Source organism: Centroberyx gerrardi, chromosome 13, assembly GCF_048128805.1.
Source record: "Centroberyx gerrardi isolate f3 chromosome 13, fCenGer3.hap1.cur.20231027, whole genome shotgun sequence".
Taxonomy (NCBI): Eukaryota; Metazoa; Chordata; class Actinopteri; order Beryciformes; family Berycidae; genus Centroberyx; species Centroberyx gerrardi.
The window spans coordinates 8,695,609-8,718,475 of NC_136009.1; the positions used below are offsets into that span (position 1 = coordinate 8,695,609).

A 22,867-nucleotide genomic window follows, 5' to 3' on the forward strand; every position below is an offset into this window, starting at 1 on the left:
CTTATGAAAACCTTTCAAAACCACATTGGATAAACTAAAAAATGCATGGTGGTCAAGCACAAGGTAAGGCTGTTTTTCTTAGTTCCTGAGAAGTCAACATTTTGGAGATATGAGGTTTTCACCCAACACGGTGAAATCGCAGGGTAGTGCTTGTTATTATTGTGCCAGATATTTTGTAGCCGAAAGGAAGTGGATTTCAGTGATAAGCAACAGAATTTGGGTATCTAGGATTTTTACACACATAAAAGAATTAGAATTTGGATCTTTGAAATACCTCAAATGAATAGGCTCTTAATGTGGAGGTGTTGGCAACGATTCAAGGATATCAACATCACATTCTGGGTTCCAACCCAAAGTGAGAATAAAAAGACACGTGATAACGAACATGAAACGCAGAATGCAGAGCATATAGTTTACTGCACGTCAGGTGAAGGTCAATGGAGTGAGATACTCAGTCATCTGCTTGCTGAAATATAAAATGCTGAGGTTAAACATTAATGGACACTGTTTAAAGGCAATTCTGTGGTTTCCACAAAGCAGGAGATAATCAACACCCTCAACATGGCTGATTTTGGAGAGATCCTGAGGAACATTGGGGAATTTGGTTTATTCCAGCATCTCATTCTTTTTGCCCTTTGCTTTCCGAATCTTCTCTTGTCTTTTCCCATTGCAAGCTTGCTTTATGTCGAGTCAGAGCCAGGCCGACACTGTAACACAGACTGGATCCTCAGTGCTGGTCCTAACCTAACCACAGATGAGCAGCTGAACTTGACTCTGCCCCGGGAGAAGGATGGGACCTTCAGTAGGTGTCGGATGTTTGTCCCTGTGGACTGGGACATTGATGCCATCAGGGAGTATGGACTCAATGAGACCACAGGGTGCCAGAATGGATGGGTGTACGACAAGAGTCTGTATGAAGCCACCATAGTCACTGATGTAAGTTGGACTGAGTGTGACGCTTTGATATTAATGTTCAAGTATTAAATCATAAAATCCTTTTCAATGTATCACACAGTATCTTTCGTTTGATGTCGGGTTTCTATTTTTTACAGTTTGATCTAGTCTGTGACAAAGCAAACCTGATGGAAGTTGCACAAACAGTGTTGATGGCTGGTGTGCTTGTTGGTTCTCTCTTATTTGGACCTTTTGCTGAATCGTAAGTGTATTTCAAAGTGGTTAGAAATCGTGTCCTTGATCTTTGCTGTATCATCTTGTTGAATGATCAATCTCTGCGTCTTCCAGGTTTGGCCGCAAGCGAGCAACTCAAATTCCAGTGGTTGTGATGTTCATATTTACTGTGACAACAGGGTTGTGTCCCAACTTCTACTTATATTTAGCATCACAGTTTTTGGCGGCGGTTGGAGGTGGAGGCTTTCGAGTCAACTGTATTATATTGGGTACAGTATACTCCATTTAGTATACTGTGTATTCAGTTTTCACAAAGTTATTGTTTAGGCAGCTGTTATATTGCGCCACAGAATTCTCCAGATGCTGTATGGAGCAACTTACTTGGGACAAGATATACAGTAAAATGAATCAGAGATGTAGAGAAAACAATAACATGAGTATCAGTTTGATAATGGTAATTCAAGTTAAAATCATGTCCTAAGGTTGATATTTTTGGTTTTTATGTGGTATTATAGGCTTTAATCTCATACCAGCAATCATTTGAGTATGAACGAGTAGCTGTTACATTTTTCAAATGGTTGATTCTAATTTATGCAGAACCAATTTTGTAGCTACAATACCTTGGAATTTCTTTTTTTCTTAATAAAAAGTTCATTCGTTCACAATCATAAATCCTTTCCTACCTGCAGCCACTGAATGGATCGGGGTGACCAAGCGATCATTCGGAGCATGTATGAGTCAGATATTCGGTGCGTTCGGCCAGTGCATTCTTGCTGGCATTATCTACTTCATCCGTGACTGGAGACTGGCCCAGTTGGTCATGGCAGCACCAATTGCTGTTGTTGTTATTTACATATGGTGTGCATTTATCACATTTATATTTTTTGATGACCCTTTAGTGTTTTTACTGTAAAATTGTAGATTATTACGAAGTTTCATTTTACTAATGTACATGCTTGTTTCTATCAGGTTTATTCCAGAGTCAGCCAGATGGTTGATGGACAGAGGAAGGACAGAAGAAGCTAAACAGTTGATTCTCAAGGTAGCAGCAATCAACAAACGCACTGTTCCAGACTCTCTGTTGGAAAAGGTAATTAAACCCTGATGCTTCCTGTTGCAAAGAAGGAGTTGCTAGTTGTCCCTTTCTTTTGTTTCCCCACTGTGGCACAAACTGTGACCATTTTGAAGTTTCATAAAAAGTACATCAACACTAAATCACACAGTACAGAAAACTCAAAGCAGGTGTTTGACATCATCTGTCAATGCAAAATACCTGAATGTCATCACTGATTGGGGCGTGGCCAGACCTTTCAACCCATAGAGAGCAGTGCAGCAGCAGTTTTCTGGCCCATGTGATTTACTATTGTTTTATTCGTTAATGGAGAGCACTACAATGTTCTATAAAGTGATTAGCACTGTCAGTCTGTCAATCATAGGTTGCAGTATCACACTAGTTCTCCCTTTAGTTAGTTTCTCCTCATTAAACCTGTAACAGGCCTTTGGCTCAGTAGGTAAAGCATCAGCCTTTCATGTGGAAGGGTTGTGGGATCAAATCCAGACTTGTCCTTTCCAAAGTCATTAGTCATCAAGGACAAATAATAGGAAGTTTGGCCGTTGTGAATAACTCCAGCAATGTGGTTGCAATGAAAAGATTAACTTGACAGAAGTCACAGGCCAACACAAAAGCCGGTGTTAGACTGCATGTTCGATCTTCACAACATGCCAGTTTTTGTGTGTGTCTTTCTACCTTCTGTAATGTTTTGTCTGTCTGTCTTATCAAATTGTGCTTGGACCCCGCAATCGCCGCTTGCGGCTATATTTTATATTATCGTCACTCAAAACTTAGGTCAGGTTAGCTAGCAAGCCAGCTAACAGGACTATCATGTTGTGCAGTGTGCACATAAACTGTGGTTGGCTCATTGCAGAGAGAGGCGTGCCAGCGATTGGCAGCTTTGTAGGAGGCTGCTGCCTGACAGGCCTCACTGAGGGAACAAAAGTCCCTCGGATTAAATGTTTCGCTCCGTTTGCACTGGAAGAACCTGTACCTTTTTTGTGCTTTTGTTCCACAAAGGCAATTCAGCAGATTTCCCAGAATCTCCACAATGCATGGTGATTTTCAGTCAGGGAATTGATATATGATATGAAAGAATGATTTGAAGTTATACCCAAGTATCTAATGATTACTTTGTCTTTAAATTTATACTTGAGGTTTCTGATCAAATTTAGCCTATTAATATGATTAAATATTAAATAGCAAACAGATGGTGTCTAGTTGATAGTGAACAAGTTTTCAATAAGTATAAGTACATAAGATAATATTTCTATTACAGATTGTGGAGAAAAAAGCTGTGGAGAAAGCAGGCGTAAGAGTTCTAATCAGATCACCTGTACTTAGGAAGTATTTCTTTATTATAACATTGGCATGGTAAGTTAAACTCAAATTAAAATATTTAAAATTCAATATTAATAGTGAAAACTGTATTATATATTTCCTTGTAATGCTGTGGTAGCACTTAACATAAATTCTGGTCTATAATACATTCATAACACTTGAACACGAGCTTCATAACAGCTACATGGGACATTCATGAACACTGGCTCAGTTCTTATGAGACATTTTCATTAGGTGTCCATGTAATGCGTATGTCATTTATGATATAGCAGTGGAACAGTATTGTCAATTTATTGAACAAAAGGTTGAAATAAAAAGCCATTTTTGATTGAAAGAGCAGAATATTTGAACTTAAACAGGCCTAATAATAAATGTAAATAAATAATAATAAAAATAATGAATACAAATTGCACAGAATGAGTAACACAATATTGCAGGTGAGTTAATTTCAAAAATAAGTCTAAATCCTCTAAATATTGTTTGTTTACTTTCCACTTATATATCACTTATTCCACCATGGTGGGTCGTGCACAGGAAAGCGACCGATCACAATGAATTCTGGGTAAGATACGCTCCTGGAGTCTACATTGTTGATGACTCGCTCCCTTGGCTCTCGAAGAGTTCACTTGAGTCATCAGAATAATGGAACGGCACTTAAGATGGCAGCGAGGATTCCCCCAAGGGAGAGTGCCGAGAGGGACTCACCTTCTATAGAGTACAATAGGTTGTGACATCACCTGGCACCAAAGATCAGCCAATAGCAGATGGCCAGTTCAGTACCCTACTTTTCCCCAGTAGATGTCAGGCTCACCACAAATTTGGGTGGGGTTTAGTTACTCTTTAAGAGACATTAGTGGAATTATTTAACCGATAACCGTGTTATGCTTCAGTGCATTGAATTCAATTGAACACGCGCCGTGGGTCTGTACAGGATCTGTGCTTGTTCAGTTTACAATGGCAATTACTCAGACTTTTATTTTGAAATTTTCACTCAATATATTGACACTATTCCCACAAATGACATGAGAACATGAAACCTGACAAACAAAATCAACATACATGAATGAGGCATGTCCCATTAGAAAGCTGTTGTTCAGGAGTTATTAATGTTATATAATAGGGAGCCAAAGTCAACATCATCTCAAAATGCCAACTGGCTAACCAAGGCTAACGGTAATGTCTGGGCTGTTAGCATTTTGGATCAAACAATAACCTTGGATCAAATAAAACATTTTTATAGTTATGCAGTTTGCTACATTCTGACAACATAAACAGAAAGATATGTCAGTAACGCTTTATTTTACAGCCCACTAATTACGGTGTAACTAGTTTGTAAATATGGAGTACTAATAAAATAACAATGCTGTAGTTACAGGGTAACAAAACAAAAAGTAATTTTGTAGTTATGAGAAATTTATAAGATAGTTATGGTGTAACTATTTTCTTAATTACTCATTATTCATACTTAAAAAATAATTACTGGGTACAATAACGTAATTGGGGGTACAAAAGAAGTGTTATCGGTGCTTGTTTTTTTTTTTATAATAGATTATTTGAATAGGGACAGATACATAGACATAGAACATTTAATGAAAATAGTCTGATCACATATAACATTTCAGTGTTCCACAGAATTCAAATCTATTTGTGGTTTTGGGGGTAGGTGTTACTTTTGGTTCCTAACTGACAGTTATGGTTGTGCATTCGAAAATACATGTCCCTGCAAGCGCGCCCAGTGATCCTTTCACATTCCGGTTGCAATCCCTGGTGGTGCGTGGGATGGCTGTTTGATGACAAGCCGAAATAGCTCAGTTGGGAGAGCGTTAGACTGAAGATCTAAAGGTCCCTGGTTCAATCCTGGGTTTCGGCAAGTGCGGAGGTCACTTGTGTAAAGCAGTCCTGGCGCGGCAACTGTTTTAATCCTGTAATTTTCTGGCTCGTCATTTCCCAAAACACGGCGGACATTTACAAAGAAATACCCTTTTAGGAGAACGTATTCTTGTATTCTCTTATATTCTCAATATATAGGCTATTATCAATACAGGATCCCATTACCTGGATGGCATGAAAAATGATCTAATGTACTCCATTTTAAATGGTTCCATTTGTTAAACAAATAACTAAAGACGTAAAACTGGCCCGGACCGGATCCGATGTTACCTGGTTATGACATCACTTCCTGTTAACATATCGCAGTGTTAAAAGGCTCATTGGGATCATTTAGATCCCATTATGTAAGCTGTAGATTCCTGACACAATGCATGTCATGGTTAACTCATCAATCTTTATTTTCTGTAGATACTGAGCATCACCACATTATACATATTTTTCCACATGTTCAGCAAATATCGATGTCCATTAGCTTGACATTTTCAACTAGTTCTCTGACAAGAGGGGAACATGCACTGCTTTATTTTACAACCCGCACACCTTGTACTTACTCCATAACTACAGGGAACAAGCACCAATAACATTTGTTTTGTCCCCCCTAATTACGTTATTGTGCCCTGTAATAATTTGTTAAGTATGTGGTAATTATGAAAATAGTTACACCATAACTATCTTATAAATCTCTCATAATTACAAAATTGTTACCCCTTAATTCCTGGACTTATTGTTTTGTTACCCTGTAACTACAGCATTATTATTTTATTAGTACCCCATAATTACAAACTAGTTACACCGTAATTAGTGGGCTGTAAAATAAAGCGTTACTGATATGTCAATGACAACACCTGTATTGTGTTATAAGCTATATAGAAACACAAAATAAGTGATCACAGACAGAGTTGTAGGCGACAGAAAGTTGGCTTCTCATTACTGGTAATAATGAGAACCGACCCTGCGGCAGTATGTCAGCCATGTTTGTGAAAAAGGTATATTTCTTATGTAACTGTGGGTGTCACGAGGATTTTCAATAGTCAAATGTTTTGTTTAGTGTATATGAGACATATCCCACTGTTATCTTCCGCTTTGGCTCGCTATGGAGTTCATGTAAGGTGTCCTGCTCATCTCTGGATGACTAATGCATTTTTTTTCTTGTTGAAAATCTAAGGTTTTCATTGAATCTTTCCTACTACTGCGTTTACTTCAACATGGGAAACTTTGGCTTGGACATCTTCTTGACGCAGCTTATGTTTGGTCTCACTGCACTACCAACTCCTATACTTTGCATCTGGCTGTTAGAAGTTTTGGGGAGAAAATTATTACTAATGTCAGCACTTGTGATTGGGGGACTCTTGTGCATGCTCATCCTAGCTGTTCAAGGTAAGACATTTTGCAGAATTTAGTTAGCAAAAGGATGATTTCATGTTTTTGCTTTATTTATCACTCTATTTTTCATTTCAGGAAGTGCCATTGCTGTTACATCCTTAGTTACTGCAGGATGTTTTTTCATGATCGGGGCTCTATCCATATGCAACGTCTACATTCAGGAGTTGTTCCCAACATCTATTAGGTAGGTGTTGACAGTTCATGTTGGGACTATTTTCTTATGTGTGAACGATCCAGATCTGGGTGAAACAGCATTTTAAAATACTTTTAATGGTTTGTTGGAAAAAATAACAAGGGAGAACTGTTGGCTTTTGCAAAAAAGGGGGTGCGTAATTTATTTTACCAGAGCCGCATAAAATCTCAAAAATATCCCTGCTGGTTAGTATAAATGTGCTCAATACAAAGAGAAAACAAAAAACACTAATAATTACCAGGTTATTTGACAAACACTCAAGCGAGACAAAGGCAAGGTTAGATTGTATTGGGGAAAATACATTATAAAGGGAGATAAATCTGATTTCTAGGCTATATGTCTACTTTACTCCAGTTGATAACGTTAATGTGGTTAAGCGCAAGTGAATCTAAATTTTGAAAAGAGAAATGGTTTTAGGTCTTACCATTAGAGTCATGCATAGGCCTATTATCATCACATGCTGCAGCAGGTTGAGGTTCTTCATGCAAGTCGCTGTCCAGGGCGACATCCTCCGCTGAACACCTGAATGTGCCACATCGCCAGTCTTTCATCGGTCTGTGTAACAGAGACTTCCTCTTGGCGCCCTCCTGTTGCAGTCATGGATCACCTTGCTTTTTGAATCTAATTTCATGTCAAGCCATTTCTTTTTTTATTTCTGTGATGTACACACAACAGACGACACTGCATTAACAGCACAAGTCATTTTTTTCCCATTCCTTGGCTTTAGCAGGGCCTTTGGTTCCACTTATTGACGCTATTAAATATTATAGCCTATGCTTTCGTTGACTTATTTCTGATAGTAGGACTTAAATCTCAGAGCTGGTAGAATTCTTCTCCTTAGTCTTCCGTGTCATTTTTATGAATGAAGCTTCCCGACATATGGGCCGGACGCCTAACCTTATATAGCATTATTGGAAATTTATGCTAATTCACAATTCTAATGAACACGCGTTCATTTAGAGCAGGTGGCATTCATCATGTTTACGCAGGTCATTTACGACAGTTTTCTGAAGATACAAGCGTTTGGTGAACCTGACGTGGCACACGCGTACGAGTCCACCTCACGAAAAATGTAGAAATTTAAAAGAAGAATACGAAAATGTCCTTGCATGAGGCCAATGAGTACTGGAAAGCTTACACAATCACAGGAAAGCATTTGAGAGCATATTTAGTATATTTTTCTATACTTAAAGACTTACAAAACATTTTGTTGTTCTAATGTGACATCCTCCATCCATGTGGTTTTCAATGCATGTTACTGTAAACTCCAAAAATGATTTGCAAATACTGTTTGACCCAGGTCTGGAAGTGTCATTGTAATAAATTGTATTTTCCCTCCTCTATATCAGACAAACAGCTGCAGGATTAGGGGCCGTAACAATGAGAATAGGAGGGTTGTTGTCTCCATTGCTCAACATGTTGGCCATATACCACTGGGCCGTACCCACCGTTGTCTTCAGCAGCCTTTTAATGGTCAGTGGGGCTCTCACCTTCCTGCTTCCTGAGACCAGGAGAACAGAGCTGCCTGATTCAACTGATGAGGCTGAGGGCAACAGGTAAATATATCTTCATTGTTATACATAATGTCATACAGATATATACTGTATCTCTTAGCTGTCCTTATGTCATGAATTATACCCCTTCTCTGTCCTGTTGCTTTTTCAGAAATATGACCTCCATGAACACAGCAAGTGACCATGAAATGGACAACTGTCAATATCAACAATCAACCAAACTATAGAAATGTGTCTGAGGGTTTAGTCTCGGGGTTGTCATTTTTCTGTAAAATATGTCTGTTAATATAAAAATGGTAAAAAAAAAAATGGTAGTTGAATCATTTTTAAATAAATATATAATACAATAATGAATCATTTGTTTTTGAGACAGTGTGATACAGTATAATGTGAAGATCCATCTATAAATCACCTCAAAGAGAATTTCTGAATCTCTCAACTGTCACTGGAAGTGAGTTAGCTTGCAGGCTGCTTATTACATATAATTATGCCCATTCTTCAAAGTAATTAACCCATTAAATCAAACTCTTTATACTAATTAAACCTGTATTGTCTTATCATTATGCATGGTTTATTATCTATTCATCGATATTACTAGCCTAAGCCCAGGCTCTGCTTTAAAGGGTCAACAAACAAAACTTCAGCGAAGACTGTGATGGTAATTTATTAGAACAACGCAACTGGAGGAAAGTTCAAATTTGTATTTTGGAAAATTGTGAGATTTTATTACAGATATTTATCAATGCATATTGTGAACAAATTATTTTTACATCAACATATTCAAACAGTCTTATTTTCTAGAATGTATACAGATAGCATTTCAAAGTCAAATTAAGAGTATTTAATTGCACCTATTTATTACTCATGAACTTCATTTATTACTTATCCACTCATGCACAATCACCTTGAAATATATACTATTATTCTTTGGGGGAAAAGTTAGCTTTTCTTGATAAATGTTTTTGAAGAAAATCATGTTAATTTAATTAAAAATAATTGATTTTGCAACTCCAATGGAGAGTTGTCATTTTTATTGCCAGTACATAAAAACACTATCAGTGTATGTGTCTTCCTCATTCTGTTCATGAATCACTTAATTACTGAAAAAAGTAACACCAGTGAAAATAGTAGTAAAATGCAAAGCTAAATTAATACAATATTTTACTGATTAAATGTTTTGTGGTTCTTCATATTTATGCACACAGTTGTGTTAACCAAATATGATGGTTTCTCTGTACCTTGTACATTGCATTACAATATCTATACGCATTGTTGCTATTACCCAAGCAAGTCATCCATCCAGCTATTGTTTGTGACAGTATTTTCTGTTACTTGCTCAATATTACTGTTTACAGACCCTAAAGGACTGTCCATAAATGGATTTGCATCGCTTGGTTCAGACATTGCTGCCATTTCTGGTTCTGATGTAAATATGTTTTCAGCAAAAAGATCCCTCTGAACTGAAGGGGTAGCAATAGATGACGTGTCTAACCCAAGGAAATCACTCAATGTATTGGAATTGGCTTGACTGCATGGTAGCACTGTAAAAACATCTGCACTACTTGAGATGTCATTAATCCCAAAGATATCATCAGGAAAGGCAGACGGTTTATGGTCTGAAGAAACATCAGCTGCACCTTGATCAAACACATGAATAGTAGACGACTGAGTGAGAATACTGCCCTCCGAGCTGAATATGTCAAAGTCAGTTCCCTGTTCTCTTGTCTGGGTATTTGTACTGAAACCGAAAAGATTTGTGGTTTGGTTCCCATCTTGCTTCTTGGGTGCTGGGACAATGAGCTGATCTGTCATACCATATTTCTCTTGATTTTCAGCTGATATGGGCTGAGAGTCAAGCATCCCAAGAGTTTCAGCAGAATCATCTGCGGACAAAATGTTATGGCTCAAAGAAGATGCAAATGTATCACCGGAGGTGTTCTCAAAAATGTTCTCCTGAGAGCTGGATGGACCAAAAAGATTTGAGGAATCTTGAAGAGTCTGGTTGAGACTGAAAAGCGATCCATCACAAAGGTTTCTTGCTTCTAATTCTGGTGCTTCAAGCATTTCATTTGGCTGTTGGACAGAGTTGTCTGTATCTATCTGAGTGATCAATGGCTCGACAGGGGCAGAACTGACGCTGTCTCCAAAAATGTTATCCTTAAATGCGTCACCCAAAATTTCGTCACCACTTTTCTCAGCTATTAGCTGATTGGCTGACACCTCATATACTTGGTTCATTGATTGCACAGCAACAGAAAGATCTTCAGAGTCAGCCACGCCAGTATCAATGAGAAACAAGCCTGTAGCTTCACTGCTCTGTAAATTTGGTTCCTGATTATCAAATGAATTCATATCAATTTGTGCTGGAGCTGTTAAAATTGGTTCCACAACAGTTAGGTTATCACCTGACTTGAGCGGGTGGAATGGCTCTGTCGTTTGACTTTTGTCACTATTCAATGTGTTGGGGTCATTAGGATGTGAGTTGTCCTTTATATTGCCTACAGCTTCTTGTTCCAGAGGTGGGACTTGAGCTGTGTCCCCGTCCTTTGGCATTTCTTTTGTAACTCCGTCCTTTACCCCTTCTGTGCTTTTGTCATCAGTTTGAGCATGTGTGATGTCTTTTCTTTCCTCTTGCACAGCTGATCTCTTAGTGTCTTCAGTCTTCTCTGATGATGACTGAAACAGTTTTCCTAAGAGCCCACTGGGTTTGATTTCTGGTTTCTTGTCGTCTTTCAGTTCAACCTTGTTTGTTTTTTCATTGCCACTAGATGTGAAAAGCTTCGACAAAGGACTCTTTCCTTTGGACCAGGATCCCAATTTTACTTTTGTCCTGTCAGTCTGTTTACCAGAACCCTTCAGAGAATTAGCACCCTTCTTCTGGCTACCATTGGTTTCTTGCTCTTTTGCCGAATCATCCTGTTCAAACTGATTATTATTTTTTGCTAGACTACCCTCTTCTCTAGTCATTTGTTCTGCTTGAATTTGCAACATACTTGGATTTTCTGAGTCATACTGATTTACCAAGTTTCTTGGAACAACATCCGGTTTCTTGGATGGCTCTTGGTGAGTAACAACTTCTTGAGTTGAATAATCTCTTTCTTTTGTAGTTTGTAATTCATCAGCCTTAGAGTTCTCTAAGAGCCCGTTCAGAATTGTAACGTTGTCTTTGTCACCAGTCTGTGGGATCTCTTGACTGGTCTCCACTTTCACATGCTCTGGGTTTGATGTATTAGTTGTTTTTCCATGGCATGTGTATTCAAAGGGATTAATGGTTACTTCACTTTCGACCTGTTCTTTTCTGAACTCAGATGACAAATGTTCAAAGTCATTGTTTTTGCTGATATCTTTCACATCCTTAGATGTATTCACTGGGTGCTGTTCACTTTGGTCTGAGTGCTGCTTACTGTGGTCTTCATTTTCTGCTTTCAAGCACAACTCAGAGGACAACTGGTCATCTTGAACATCAATATTTGAAGCAAACCGGACAGACTTTCTAGCTTTGCTTGGAGAAGCTCCCTGCCTGTTGGATGTTGAATTATAGTTCTTCATTGTGGGGGATGCCAAATTTGTCTGTTCTATGTTTGGTTTTGTGACAGTAATACTCATTTCTAAGCAGGGTGGAGAAGCTGCTGTTGGAGTGATGCTGTCTTGGAAAAGTGCTGTTTTGGTTGGAGCACTCCCAGGATTTGTTTCCTTTGGAGGCAATTTCTTGGCTGAGTTAAAACCTGTTATTTTTGATTGTTCCTTGAGCCCTGAAATTAAGGGGCTTGATAATCTCTTCACTCTCTCTACTTTTTCTTCTCCCTTGCTGATCTTTAGTTTGTTCTTGTCAGGTATCTTATTTTTCTGGGCTGGTGCGTATGTCTGTTGTGTTGGACGGGTCCCTGGATACTTTTTCTCTGGTGGCCAGCTCATTTTCAGTTTGCCTCTAACATCAGCACCACTGTTACAAGCCAGTTCTCTTGCAGATGACTTTGCAGCAAACACACCAGCAGAGGACTCTCCTGAGCCATCAACATTTTTTACATTGCCCTTTGTTGTTTTGGGGATCAACTTGGCATCTGGCTCATCTATTTCTTCGTTTTTCTGAAGCCAACGGTCTTTATGTTGTTTGTGTCCAAATCCTTCATCATAATTTCCTTTTCTTTTAAAGAGTTGTTGGTAGTGAAAGATGCAGTAGAACTCTCCATAAAGAGATGAATAGTTATGGATGCTGCAATAACATAAAACAAAGTCTTTTGTGATATTAAACACAATTTTAAATCATATGTTTTGTTTAATTTGCCATATGATTTCTCATTCATATTAGATCAGCAATTGTGAATGATTTTAATGCCCTGCATGGGGATTGGATTTTTTTTTTTTTTTAACAGCAATTGATTTGAGGCCGTTGCATTGTTAATGCTGAGAAATCTCACCTGAGCTTCTTCTTACAGTGTTTACAGCAGAAGCAGTTGTTGTGCAGGATAAGTGTATTGGCCACCATTTTTTCCATTGGGTAGACAGGTGTCAAACAGGCAGAACACATTTCCTTGGCAGGTGACTGGAACTATGATGACAACAAATCTGATTCAGTTCTGTGTTTCTTTAAAGGAAACCTGTGTATGATTTTTCTATCATTGACCAATGAAGTGTAATAACAATTTGACACATAATAGCACATGTGAGCTGTTTCCTATCAGCACATTTCTTTGTCTGCCCTTCTAATTTATCCTCTATTGGAAGAATTTTTTGTTTGTTCCTTTGTTTTGCAAATTTGAGCAATTAACAGGACACAGTACATTAGGGCTACTACCAGCAGGCACTATTTAGTATTATGTGTCATCAAATCTTAACATCTTTATAGGGTATCACTGGTAATTTTTTTTCAGAAGGTAATAAAACCAACTGCCACCACTTGTGCATTCATCAAACTACTAGTGGCCATGGTCATAGTCTTCCAGTGGGATGCAGCCATCTAGTGGTTTTGCTGGGTATTCTTGATGAACATTATTACTACATATCTATTATAGTTGATAGATGCAAACAAATACTCAACCAATAATGTTATACTGACAAAAGACAGACAGCTTACAGTAACGTTGGCAAGAGACATACAGTACTTAGCAATAGAGCTAACAAGCTGCAACTCATTTTAGGTACTGGTCCAACATAATAATAAAGTTACTCAGTGTAGATGCAGCTAATAGCTTTTATGAAATGGGTATAGGGTGAATCACTATTCTGTTATATCTGTCAGCGATAGAGAGTAGCAAAACAGAGATGTATTTACATTAAAATGTCACAGATTATTACTTTCACTAATTAGTGGCGAAAAAGACTTCTTGTCAATCAGCTTGCTAGCTAATATTCATCATGTACATTGAGCTTTACCACTTTGAAGTCAGATATATAAATTCGATTTTTGTCATGTACTCCCATTTATTCAAAGAAATATGGTTCCATTCAAGGCTACTGTAGATGGCTTGTGCATAAATGCGAGGAATTTGGGGTACATAGCATTTCATTCAACTATCTTGAATTACAGTGTCCTTATGCAACAAGTTCTGATAAGCTCGGGTATATTCTATGAAAGGTTTAAAATAAACTTCAAATCATTCATGGTTTTGCTGGAATCATTTAAATGAATGAGGCGATGAGCATTTTGTAAATCCACACTGTGGAGGTGAACTGCCTGAGGCACATTTATCACAGGCAACAACAATCATTGTAAGGTGCTGCATGATATTTTTCAATCTATCTGAATCATAGTGTACGTTTTAAAAGTTGTGGAATAATAATGAACCAGTGTAAAAAAAAAATAGAAATAATTTCTTTCAATCACATCTTTTAATCTGTCATTTATTTGATCATTTACACAACAGAACATATCAACTATGCTGCTTAACTTTAATAAAAGCACTTAACATTTTACTATATTATGGTTACAGTATAAAATCCATAAGACAAATCTTTTTTACTAAAAGTCAACGTTGTTATTATTTCATGAGATCAATTATTCTTATTACATAACTGACAAAACTTTTTCATTGAAAACAATGTGAAAAATACATAAAAGGAATAATTAGTGATCTAAAATCAAAGGAAAAGTGGCATTTTAGTGCTTTTCTGTTGGTTGGCTAAATGTTACAAACACTGTCCCGTCCTCCTTGGCATTGTTTAACACATTTTCTACGAAAGGGCGACCAGATCTTCGCATCAAGGGGGATGTCATTACTTCATACCTGGTTGGACTGCCAACTACTTCAAACAGTGCAGATGTTTTACTCTCAGATTGCTTGGTGACGAATGTTGAAGTCTTGGAAGAAACAAATATGTTGCCAAATCCATCGGTCTCTTCGTATGTTTCACTGACTGTCTTTGTGCCAATTATTCCTGCAGGAGGCTCCGGAACAGTTTTCACCTCAAGTACACTGACCTTGCGTTGTGCAGGACTGTGAAAATTGCTTGAGGACTCAGCAGTTGCAGATATCTGGCCCAGATCACTATTTGCACCACTTTGGCAACTCTGAGAATTAGCCTCTACTTTTGGCTTGAATGTTGAGATGGGTGACTTTGGTTGTTCTGTAGGCTTTCTGGCAGCAGAGTGAATGGAGATGAATGACGGGGAGGATTGGGAACTGGACTGTCTGATAAGTGGCTTATTGTGCACTTGTTGTTTTGAAGGACTTGAAGCTGAAACTTCTTTCACATTCCCTTCAGGTGTCTCTTTGATTTGATCTGGTTTGGCCTTGCTCGACACAATACTGATTTTCCTGATGTTGTTGGCAGGTTGACAGCTTTGCTCAGATTTCAAAGATTCATCAAATAGTCCTGACAGCCCTGCAATGTCAGCCTCTGATTTCAGATTAGAGACAGAGTACAAAGCCTTTTTAATTGCCTCTTCAATGTCAATGAGTTTTGCTAAAGTCTGTTCCTTCAGATTCATTATTTCCTTGCTTGCCTTTTCCAGATCTTCAAATGCAGTGTCAACTGAGGAGATGCTTTCTAGATCATCATCCTGGATCTCTACTTCAACCTTCTTTTCAACCTTTTTATTACTTTGCTTAGCATTTCTACTTGGTGTAACTATCCAAGCAGGGACATTTTCAAATAATGTCTTCAAGGAGCTAACATCTACATTGCTGGTCTCTCCCTCTATCTCTTGCATTTGAGACAGGATTACCTTGAGTTCCTCTCGTTTCCTTAAATTTTCAAAAATCTCCATTGCTGCCTTCACATTTCCCTTCATGATCTCCTCCTTGTGGACAGAGAGCCTCTGTCGTCGCTCATCCTCTGTCTCCTTTGCTTTCTTCTTTCTGAAAACAACTTTATCCTCAGGTTTTTGTTGTTCTTCATTACGGTCATTTTGGCGTATACATGCATCAACTGGAATGTTGGTCGCTGACTTTTGCAATTCATTGTTGCTGTGTTTTTTGGTAGCGTTGGGATTTGATTTCTGTTGTGCAGTGGTTTTGTCGGTTTGTTTTTGCTGGCTAACCTTATCTTTTACTACCTTTACCTTCTTGGACAAAACAGGGACTGTTTTGTTCACAGTGTCATTATCCTTTCTCTCAAAGTTCTGTAGAGCAGCCTGCAAGCTCATGTTCATTTCATGTTTAGCATCTTCTGCATAATTCTGAACGCACATCCTTATCTCCTCAGCTGCATTGATTTTCTGTATCACATTTCTATCCATTTCTATTTCAGTGCTTTTTGAAGTAATTATTTTCCTATCAACTTGACAGTCTGATACTTTCCCTGTAAGTACTGGAGTATTCTGCATTGTCTTAATTTCTTGAGCCTTTGAGTCCTTTACTATAATTTCATTGATAGCCCCAATGTGATTTGAGCCTTGCATTGCTTCATCAACAGATTTTTGATGGCATGATTGATGTATGGTCTCTTTGTGTTGTATATTCATTTCACTATGATTTTTGTTTTCTTGTGGTTTATGTGAAGAGGGAGTGGAAGACTGTTTGCTTTTTTTCACTTTTGGAGGAATCACAGGACTTTTTACATTGTCTTTGATGGGGCAAGGGACTTCGGAAGAAGGAGGTAGCAGAATATTCTGATCATCAACAACTACTGATTTTGTCCATTGTGGCTTGGGTGGTAAAGCTGGCTTCTGGTCCTGTGGTTTCTCACTTGTCTTTTGAGGGAGTGGAGGTGGCGCTACACCTTCAGAACTGGATGATTTAGAGTTTCCATTTGCAATCGCTACAGGGTTGGGTGTTGAATTCTGTGTTGTAATGGATGAGGGTTCTTCACAAGTTACTGAAATCGAAGGAGACAATTCAGTGTCAGATGGAGGCATAGATACCACAACACACTGCTTGTGAACAGTCTTGCTCCTCTCTGAACAAGCTCTGCCTGAATTCCTGTATATCATTGCAGCTTTAAAGTCTCCTCTGGATACATTTACACTAGACTTCTCAAGAGACTGCAGAGCCAACTGCATGTTACCTCTTACAATATCCTCTTTATCGAGGAGCTTCTGCTCTGTTGCTGCACTCTGAAGAGACCTAATTGCTGCCTTCACATCTCCTCTGATAACTTCTCCTTCTGTCTCATCCTCTGTTGTGTGAACATTACACTTTACAAAAGGTGGCAGTGATTCTGGTGCACAATTATTGACTATAACTGCACTTTGTGATATTTCACCCTGTTGACAAGCCTCAAAGGTAACATGGCTTTCCTGATCTTTCACTGCATCACTGACCTTTGGATAAGTCGTGATTTGCTGGCATCTGGAGGAAGACGAACACGTAGACTGCTTCACTGTTGAGGAACTTTCCTCTTGTGCTGAGACATTCAGGTTGTATATTTTTCCTGGAACAATGACTTCACGCTCCACACGCATGCTTTGGGTCTTCGCCATTTCAAGGGACTTTTTAGCTGCTTTCACATCTCCAGATATAATTTCCTCTTTTTGTGCTTGGCTTCCCTCTGTTTCAGGACCTTGTGCTGACATGTCCATGTCATAGATGGTTCCAGGTTTGATGATCTCGCGCTCCACGCACATGCTCTGTTGCTTTGCACGTTCTAATGACTGCATTGTTGCCTTGATGTCACCAGCCACAACCTCCTCTTTTTCTACCATGATAGGTTGCTTTACTGCAAGTTGTTGCTTTGCTGATGAGATATCCCCACGGATTATTTCTTCCTTTGGGATGCAATTGTCAACATCGAAAGAGCACTCTGATGCAAAAACTTTTTTGGTGTTCTTTACATCCCCTGGCAAGACATCAGAAATGGTTCGCTCCACCTGCTCTTTTTGTTGATAGAGACTTCTCTTTGCTTCTTTCACATCTCCCTGCACTACTTCAATGTGGTCCTTAGCCAAAAGGCTGTGATCATCTTCATCTCCTGGTGCCTCAGCCTCAGTATGAAAACTCTTCAGGTATTGCAGATCTCCTTTTTCAATGCAACTTTTGAACAAGTTCACATTCCCCTTTTCATTTTCATCTACTCTACAAGAGGATGCAGACTTCTGATTATTGGCTGTAGCTAGGAGATTTCCAATAGCAGACTTAACATCTCCCCTTTCAATGTCTTGACTCTCGGTTTTTGTTTCACAATGGCAGATGAGTGAGTAAACTGTCATCTCTGCTTGTCCCCCTGCAGACTCTTGCATTATGATTCCTCTTTTCAAGTGCTTACTTTGAACAAGCAGACTATCGATCATCTGGGCAATGTTTTGTATTCTTTGATCCTTGTCTAGGTTGATAGGTGATGTTGACTGATGGACTGGGAGTTCTACTACTGTGGTGTTTACTCTACCCTTCTCCACCTCTCTAAGAAGAGTAACCTGGGGCTTTAGGGTTGGTTTGTACAATAATTGTAACATGATGTTTCTGATGTTACCCTCAATAACCTCCTCCTTCTGGATTTGTATGCCTTCTTTGCTGGCAAGCTGATATTTTGCCATGTTAACGTTATGAATCTCATTTGCTTCTATTATGATACCACTCGAGTGAATAAAAGCCTGTTGATATAGATGGGACAGAGTGTCGGTGACACTGTTGACAGTGATTTTGTCCAGTGGAGTGGTTTCAAACAGCCAGGTAGTGCTCTTCACATCAGCTTTTGGCATCTCCTCCTCAACACCTTGCACTGAGGTATTATCAGGCTCCTTGATCTTGTCCAGTGGCTGTGACTCAAACAGCCAAGTGCAGCGTTTCACATCTCCTTTCTGGTTGTCTTCCCTATGGACAGTATTTACCATACCTTGCTCCTGAGGTTCCCCTTTCAGACTGTCAATGGGTTGATTCTCAAAGAGCCAGGTGGAGGTCCTGACATCACCTTGCTGAACATCAGTGACACTAACCATTCTCACATACTTCTTGTGTGACTGCTCAGATTCAAATATCTGTTTACTGTGCTGCACATTACTGCTTCCAAAGTCCTCTACAACCCTGACAGAGGGCTCATCTCTGCTGGCGAAGGAGTCCAAAGGTTGTGTCTCAAATTTCCATCGGGCTGATTTGACATCTCCTTTCTTGACATCTTCTTGGGTGACAGCTCGGATCACATAAACCTCATTCTCTGCCTTGATGGCATCAAGGGGCTTTGTCTCGAACATCCACCTAGCTCCTCTTACATTGGCACTCATTACCTCCTCTTTCTTCACAGTAGTTACCTCATGAAACTGCCCCTCCTTGTCTCTGATGGCATACAGAGGCTCGGACTCAAACATCATGGTGCTGGACTTCACGTCAACATTGCTTACAGGCTTTTCCACACAGACCGACTCCTGTTCAAGAGGTTGATCATGAATCTTGTCCAGTGAGAAGGTTTCAAATATAAACTTCTTGTTGTGTACATCACCACCCTCAACATCACTGACTCTGTGCATGTTTGCTTCATCATTGTCCTTATCATTGATCATGTTGATGGGACGGTTCTCAAACAGCCAGGTGAATTTATTAACTGATCCTTTCTGAATGTGTTCATCTTGATTCTGTTCATCAGATACTGTCATCATTTCTGATCCTATTTCATCGAGGGACTGGGATTCAAAAAGTTCTTTGACTCGTGAGACATCTCCTGATTGGACATCTACCTGGCTGACATATCTCACATCTTGTTCTGTATTTGTGTCCTTTCTTATTCTATCCAAAGTTTCTGTCTCAAAAAGACGTTTCACTGTTTTGACACCAACCTCCGATTTAACAGAATCCTGTGTGGTGCTGCATAACTTCAAATTATGCTCCTCGCTGTCTTTAATGCTGTCGAGAGGCTGTGATTCAAAAAGCCAAGTGAAGGACTTGACGTTGGTATTTTCAATGGTTTCTTTATCACGTACTTTGTCGGCTTTGTCGTACAAAATGTCCATTGGTTGTGTCTCAAATAACCACTTACAGGTCTTGACATCGCCTTTATGAGACTCCTCTTGTTGTACAGAAGAGTTTTGCTCTGTCTGGTTGAACTTGGAATGGATCCCATCTATTGTCTGGGTCTCGAAAAGCCACTTTGCCATCTTGACATCGCCCATTGTATCCTCCTGTCTGGTGATGCCTTTGATTACCTCAACATTTCCTTCTCCCTCTGCAAACTGGTCAAAAGGCTTGGTCTCAAACATCCACTTGTAGTTTTGGACATTCCCTTTGATGAACTCCTCTCGGCTGACTGTTGTGACCTTATGGAGGTTTCCGGAGGAGTCCTTTATAGCATATAAAGGAGTTGTCTCAAACAATGCTTTGTTACCTTTCACGTTTCCTCCTGTGATATCATTTTCCTTCCTCTCTTCAATCTCCTCATCAGAATGAGTAATTTTGCCTAGAGGAATTGTTTCAAAAAGATGTTTGAATGACTTTACATCACCCTTTTCAATCTCTTGTTCTCTGAATGAGGTGCTCTTTTTAATACCGTAGTTCTCAAATATTTGCTTTTTGCCTTTTACTTCTCCTTGTTCATCAGCTGAAAGGGCAATTTTCTTCAAATGTCCAACTTCATAGCTATCACTAAGAGTCTCCATGGGTTGAGTTTCAAACAGCCACAGAGAAGTCTTGACATCTCCCCCAAGTATTTCTTCCTTTTCCAAAGCTATTTCTTCAGAGTCTCCTTTCAGTGCTGCCAAGGGATGCGTCTCAAAGAGCTTCTTTTTGTTCACAACATCAGCCTCTCCTGTGCATTCGGCCACAGTTCCTTCAAACCTGTCCACTTCCATGCCCTCTTGTATTGTGCTAAATGGCTGAGTTTCAAACATCCACCTCTTTCTATCAACTCCACCTCTCTGCCCCTCTTCCAGTGATATGCCACGAATAATTTTCACTCCATCAGTTCCTTTATTAATGATGTCCAATGGCTGGGTTTCAAAAAGCCAACGTGCAGTGCTGATGTTGCTGCTCTTGATCTCCTCCCTGCAGATGGACTTAATCTCATGGATATTGCCACTGTTGTCTCTGATGGCACAGCAAGGTTCTGCCTGGAAGAGTTTCACAGTCTTCTGGACATCTCCCTTCTGCTCCTGGAGCTCAGACTTAAGTTTCAGTAAGTTATGGTCTTCGATGGAGTTGCAGCGCCCTAAGTCACTCAGTGGTTTAGACTCAAAAAGCAGCCGAGTCCCTCGCACGTCTCCTGTCTGGATGGGTTCTGTCAGCACTGCTTCAACCAGTTCACCCTCCTCTCTTTTTAGTTTGTTTAGGGAATCTAAGGACTGGGTCTCAAACAACCATGTTGATGTTCTGACATCCCCTCTGACAGAGGTCTGCCTTTCAGCAAATGCCCCTGAAATTTGTTGGGCACTGTCAATATGCTCAAACATGGAGGAGGTACTTCTGACATCTCCACCTTTTAAGTCCTCCTCATCCAGCAGCTTCTTGGTTGCATGGGGATCTCCAATATTGTCCAGAGTCCAGTTCTCAAAGATCCACCTCATGGACTGCACTTCACCCTGATAAGCTGCATCCGCTGCCTGTGAGGTTTCTGACTGCACTGCCTCCATTAGCTCATCATCCACAACATCATCAATATTTGCCCGCAAGTCTGGGTGAATGTGTTTAAAGAGCCTCTTCAGCTCACTCTTCTGCCTTTGCTGGTAGAACACTGAGAAAGTTTCTTTAGGTGGAGGCGCAGGGAGTCCACTTGATGACGAAGGCCCTTCATAGTCGAGGGGTCTAGGTGGTACGTGGGGAGGTGGGGGAGGAGGCAGGTCGTCTTCATCGTGAGATGATTCTGACACTGTGATTTGTTTGGCTGCGTCGGCCATCTTGAAATGAAAAAAGAAATGGGAGTGATATTGTCAGTATTCAATTATCAAAAACGGTATTAGGATACATGAAAATGTTAGATTGCCATGCATTTAGCAAGTGAAGCCATACTTTACCTTTTTCTGTGCTCGCTTGATGTTTTTCACAGCAAACCATCCTCTACCACACCAGGGTTAGCAAAACACTTCATAACCGTTAGTAGGCAGACATCGCACAAATACCTACTCTATACCTACTCATTGAGTTTTGAGTGTGAAAAGGAAATGAGTTATTTTAATTACTTATGTACTATCTCTATAAATTATATATATACATACATACTGTATATATACTGAATATATACAGTATAATATATGTATAAATCCTAAATATAAATCATATAGAATATGATATATTCTGTAAGATTAAATCATATATAATATGATCTAATCATAAATATAAATCATATTTACTATATAAATCATGTAGTAGATACATAGAGAATGACTGATCTTCCAAATTATTTGTTGGATTGTCACAGGAATGTTGGTCTGCCTTAGGTGTGTTTTGATTCTATGATCTTCTGAAATAGTGATACCTGAAGTTAGGCAAGCAAACATAAAAACTTAAAATTAACTGTCTGATTTTGCATCCTCCATGATCTTGTCCTGTTTAAGGAACTGTACTATACTATTTTAATGCATAATGTTGCTTATGCCATTTGCAAAGATTGCCTCAGTATGGAGAAATTATTGTGACATTAATATCAATCCTGAAATAAATGAATAGCATTTGTTGGTTGATTGTAATTACACTGTTTTACAAAGAAGTGTAGAGTCTCTGCCTTGCTATGGAAAAAAAATGATATATCTGACGCTGTCAGAAACTGAACTGAACTTCTTTTATCTAAATGTGAATGTTACTGTATGGTACTCTTAAGTTGTTACTAGTGTCCTAGGTCAAAGAATAAAAGAGTTAACTATGTCTTAGGTTGTGCAAGCAAAGTAAAAGAGTTAACTACACATCACACATTTAACAGCACCCACACAATGTTTTCAGGATGATAAGTAAACTATACACAGTACCTTACTGTTTTTAGCCTTCTGTCCTGGAGTACTGATGAATTCCTATTGAACAACAAAATTAATAAAGTGTGATTTAGATCAGAGCATTCATAGAAATGTAAAAAGCATAT

At 39.1% G+C, this 22,867-nt stretch overlaps 2 protein-coding genes and 1 non-coding gene across 4 annotated transcripts; 2 read left to right on the forward strand and 1 right to left on the reverse strand.

The window, feature by feature from the left end:
• Positions 1-561: 561 nt before the first annotated feature.
• On the forward strand, positions 562-8,753 carry LOC139915162 (solute carrier family 22 member 13-like). The gene is made up of 10 exons (XM_078287958.1): positions 562-936; positions 1,053-1,156; positions 1,243-1,397; positions 1,818-1,986; positions 2,098-2,218; positions 3,459-3,553; positions 6,576-6,787; positions 6,869-6,977; positions 8,336-8,542; positions 8,652-8,753. The coding sequence occupies exons 1-10, from the start codon at positions 562-564 to the stop codon at positions 8,725-8,727; spliced, it is 1,623 nt and encodes a 540-aa protein (XP_078144084.1). The 3' UTR covers positions 8,728-8,753.
• trnaf-gaa (transfer RNA phenylalanine (anticodon GAA)) lies at positions 5,318-5,390 on the forward strand. The gene has a single exon. It is a non-coding gene; the product is annotated as a tRNA-Phe (tRNA).
• A 5,718-nt stretch (positions 8,754-14,471) lies between the features above and the next one.
• On the reverse strand, positions 14,472-21,692 carry xirp1 (xin actin binding repeat containing 1). Of its 2 annotated transcripts, none has more exons than XM_078287853.1 (2): positions 16,317-21,692; positions 14,472-16,259 (listed from the first exon to the last, which is right to left on the reverse strand). In XM_078287853.1, exons 1-2 carry the CDS (start codon positions 21,690-21,692, stop codon positions 14,598-14,600), a joined length of 7,038 nt encoding a protein of 2,345 aa, XP_078143979.1. In that variant the 3' UTR covers positions 14,472-14,597. The 2 variants fall into 2 exon arrangements, with proteins under 2 accessions (XP_078143979.1, XP_071759777.2); XM_071903676.2 differs by lacking the exon at positions 14,472-16,259 and having other exon boundaries at positions 16,673-16,756; positions 17,202-21,692.
• Positions 21,693-22,867: the final 1,175 nt, after the last annotated feature.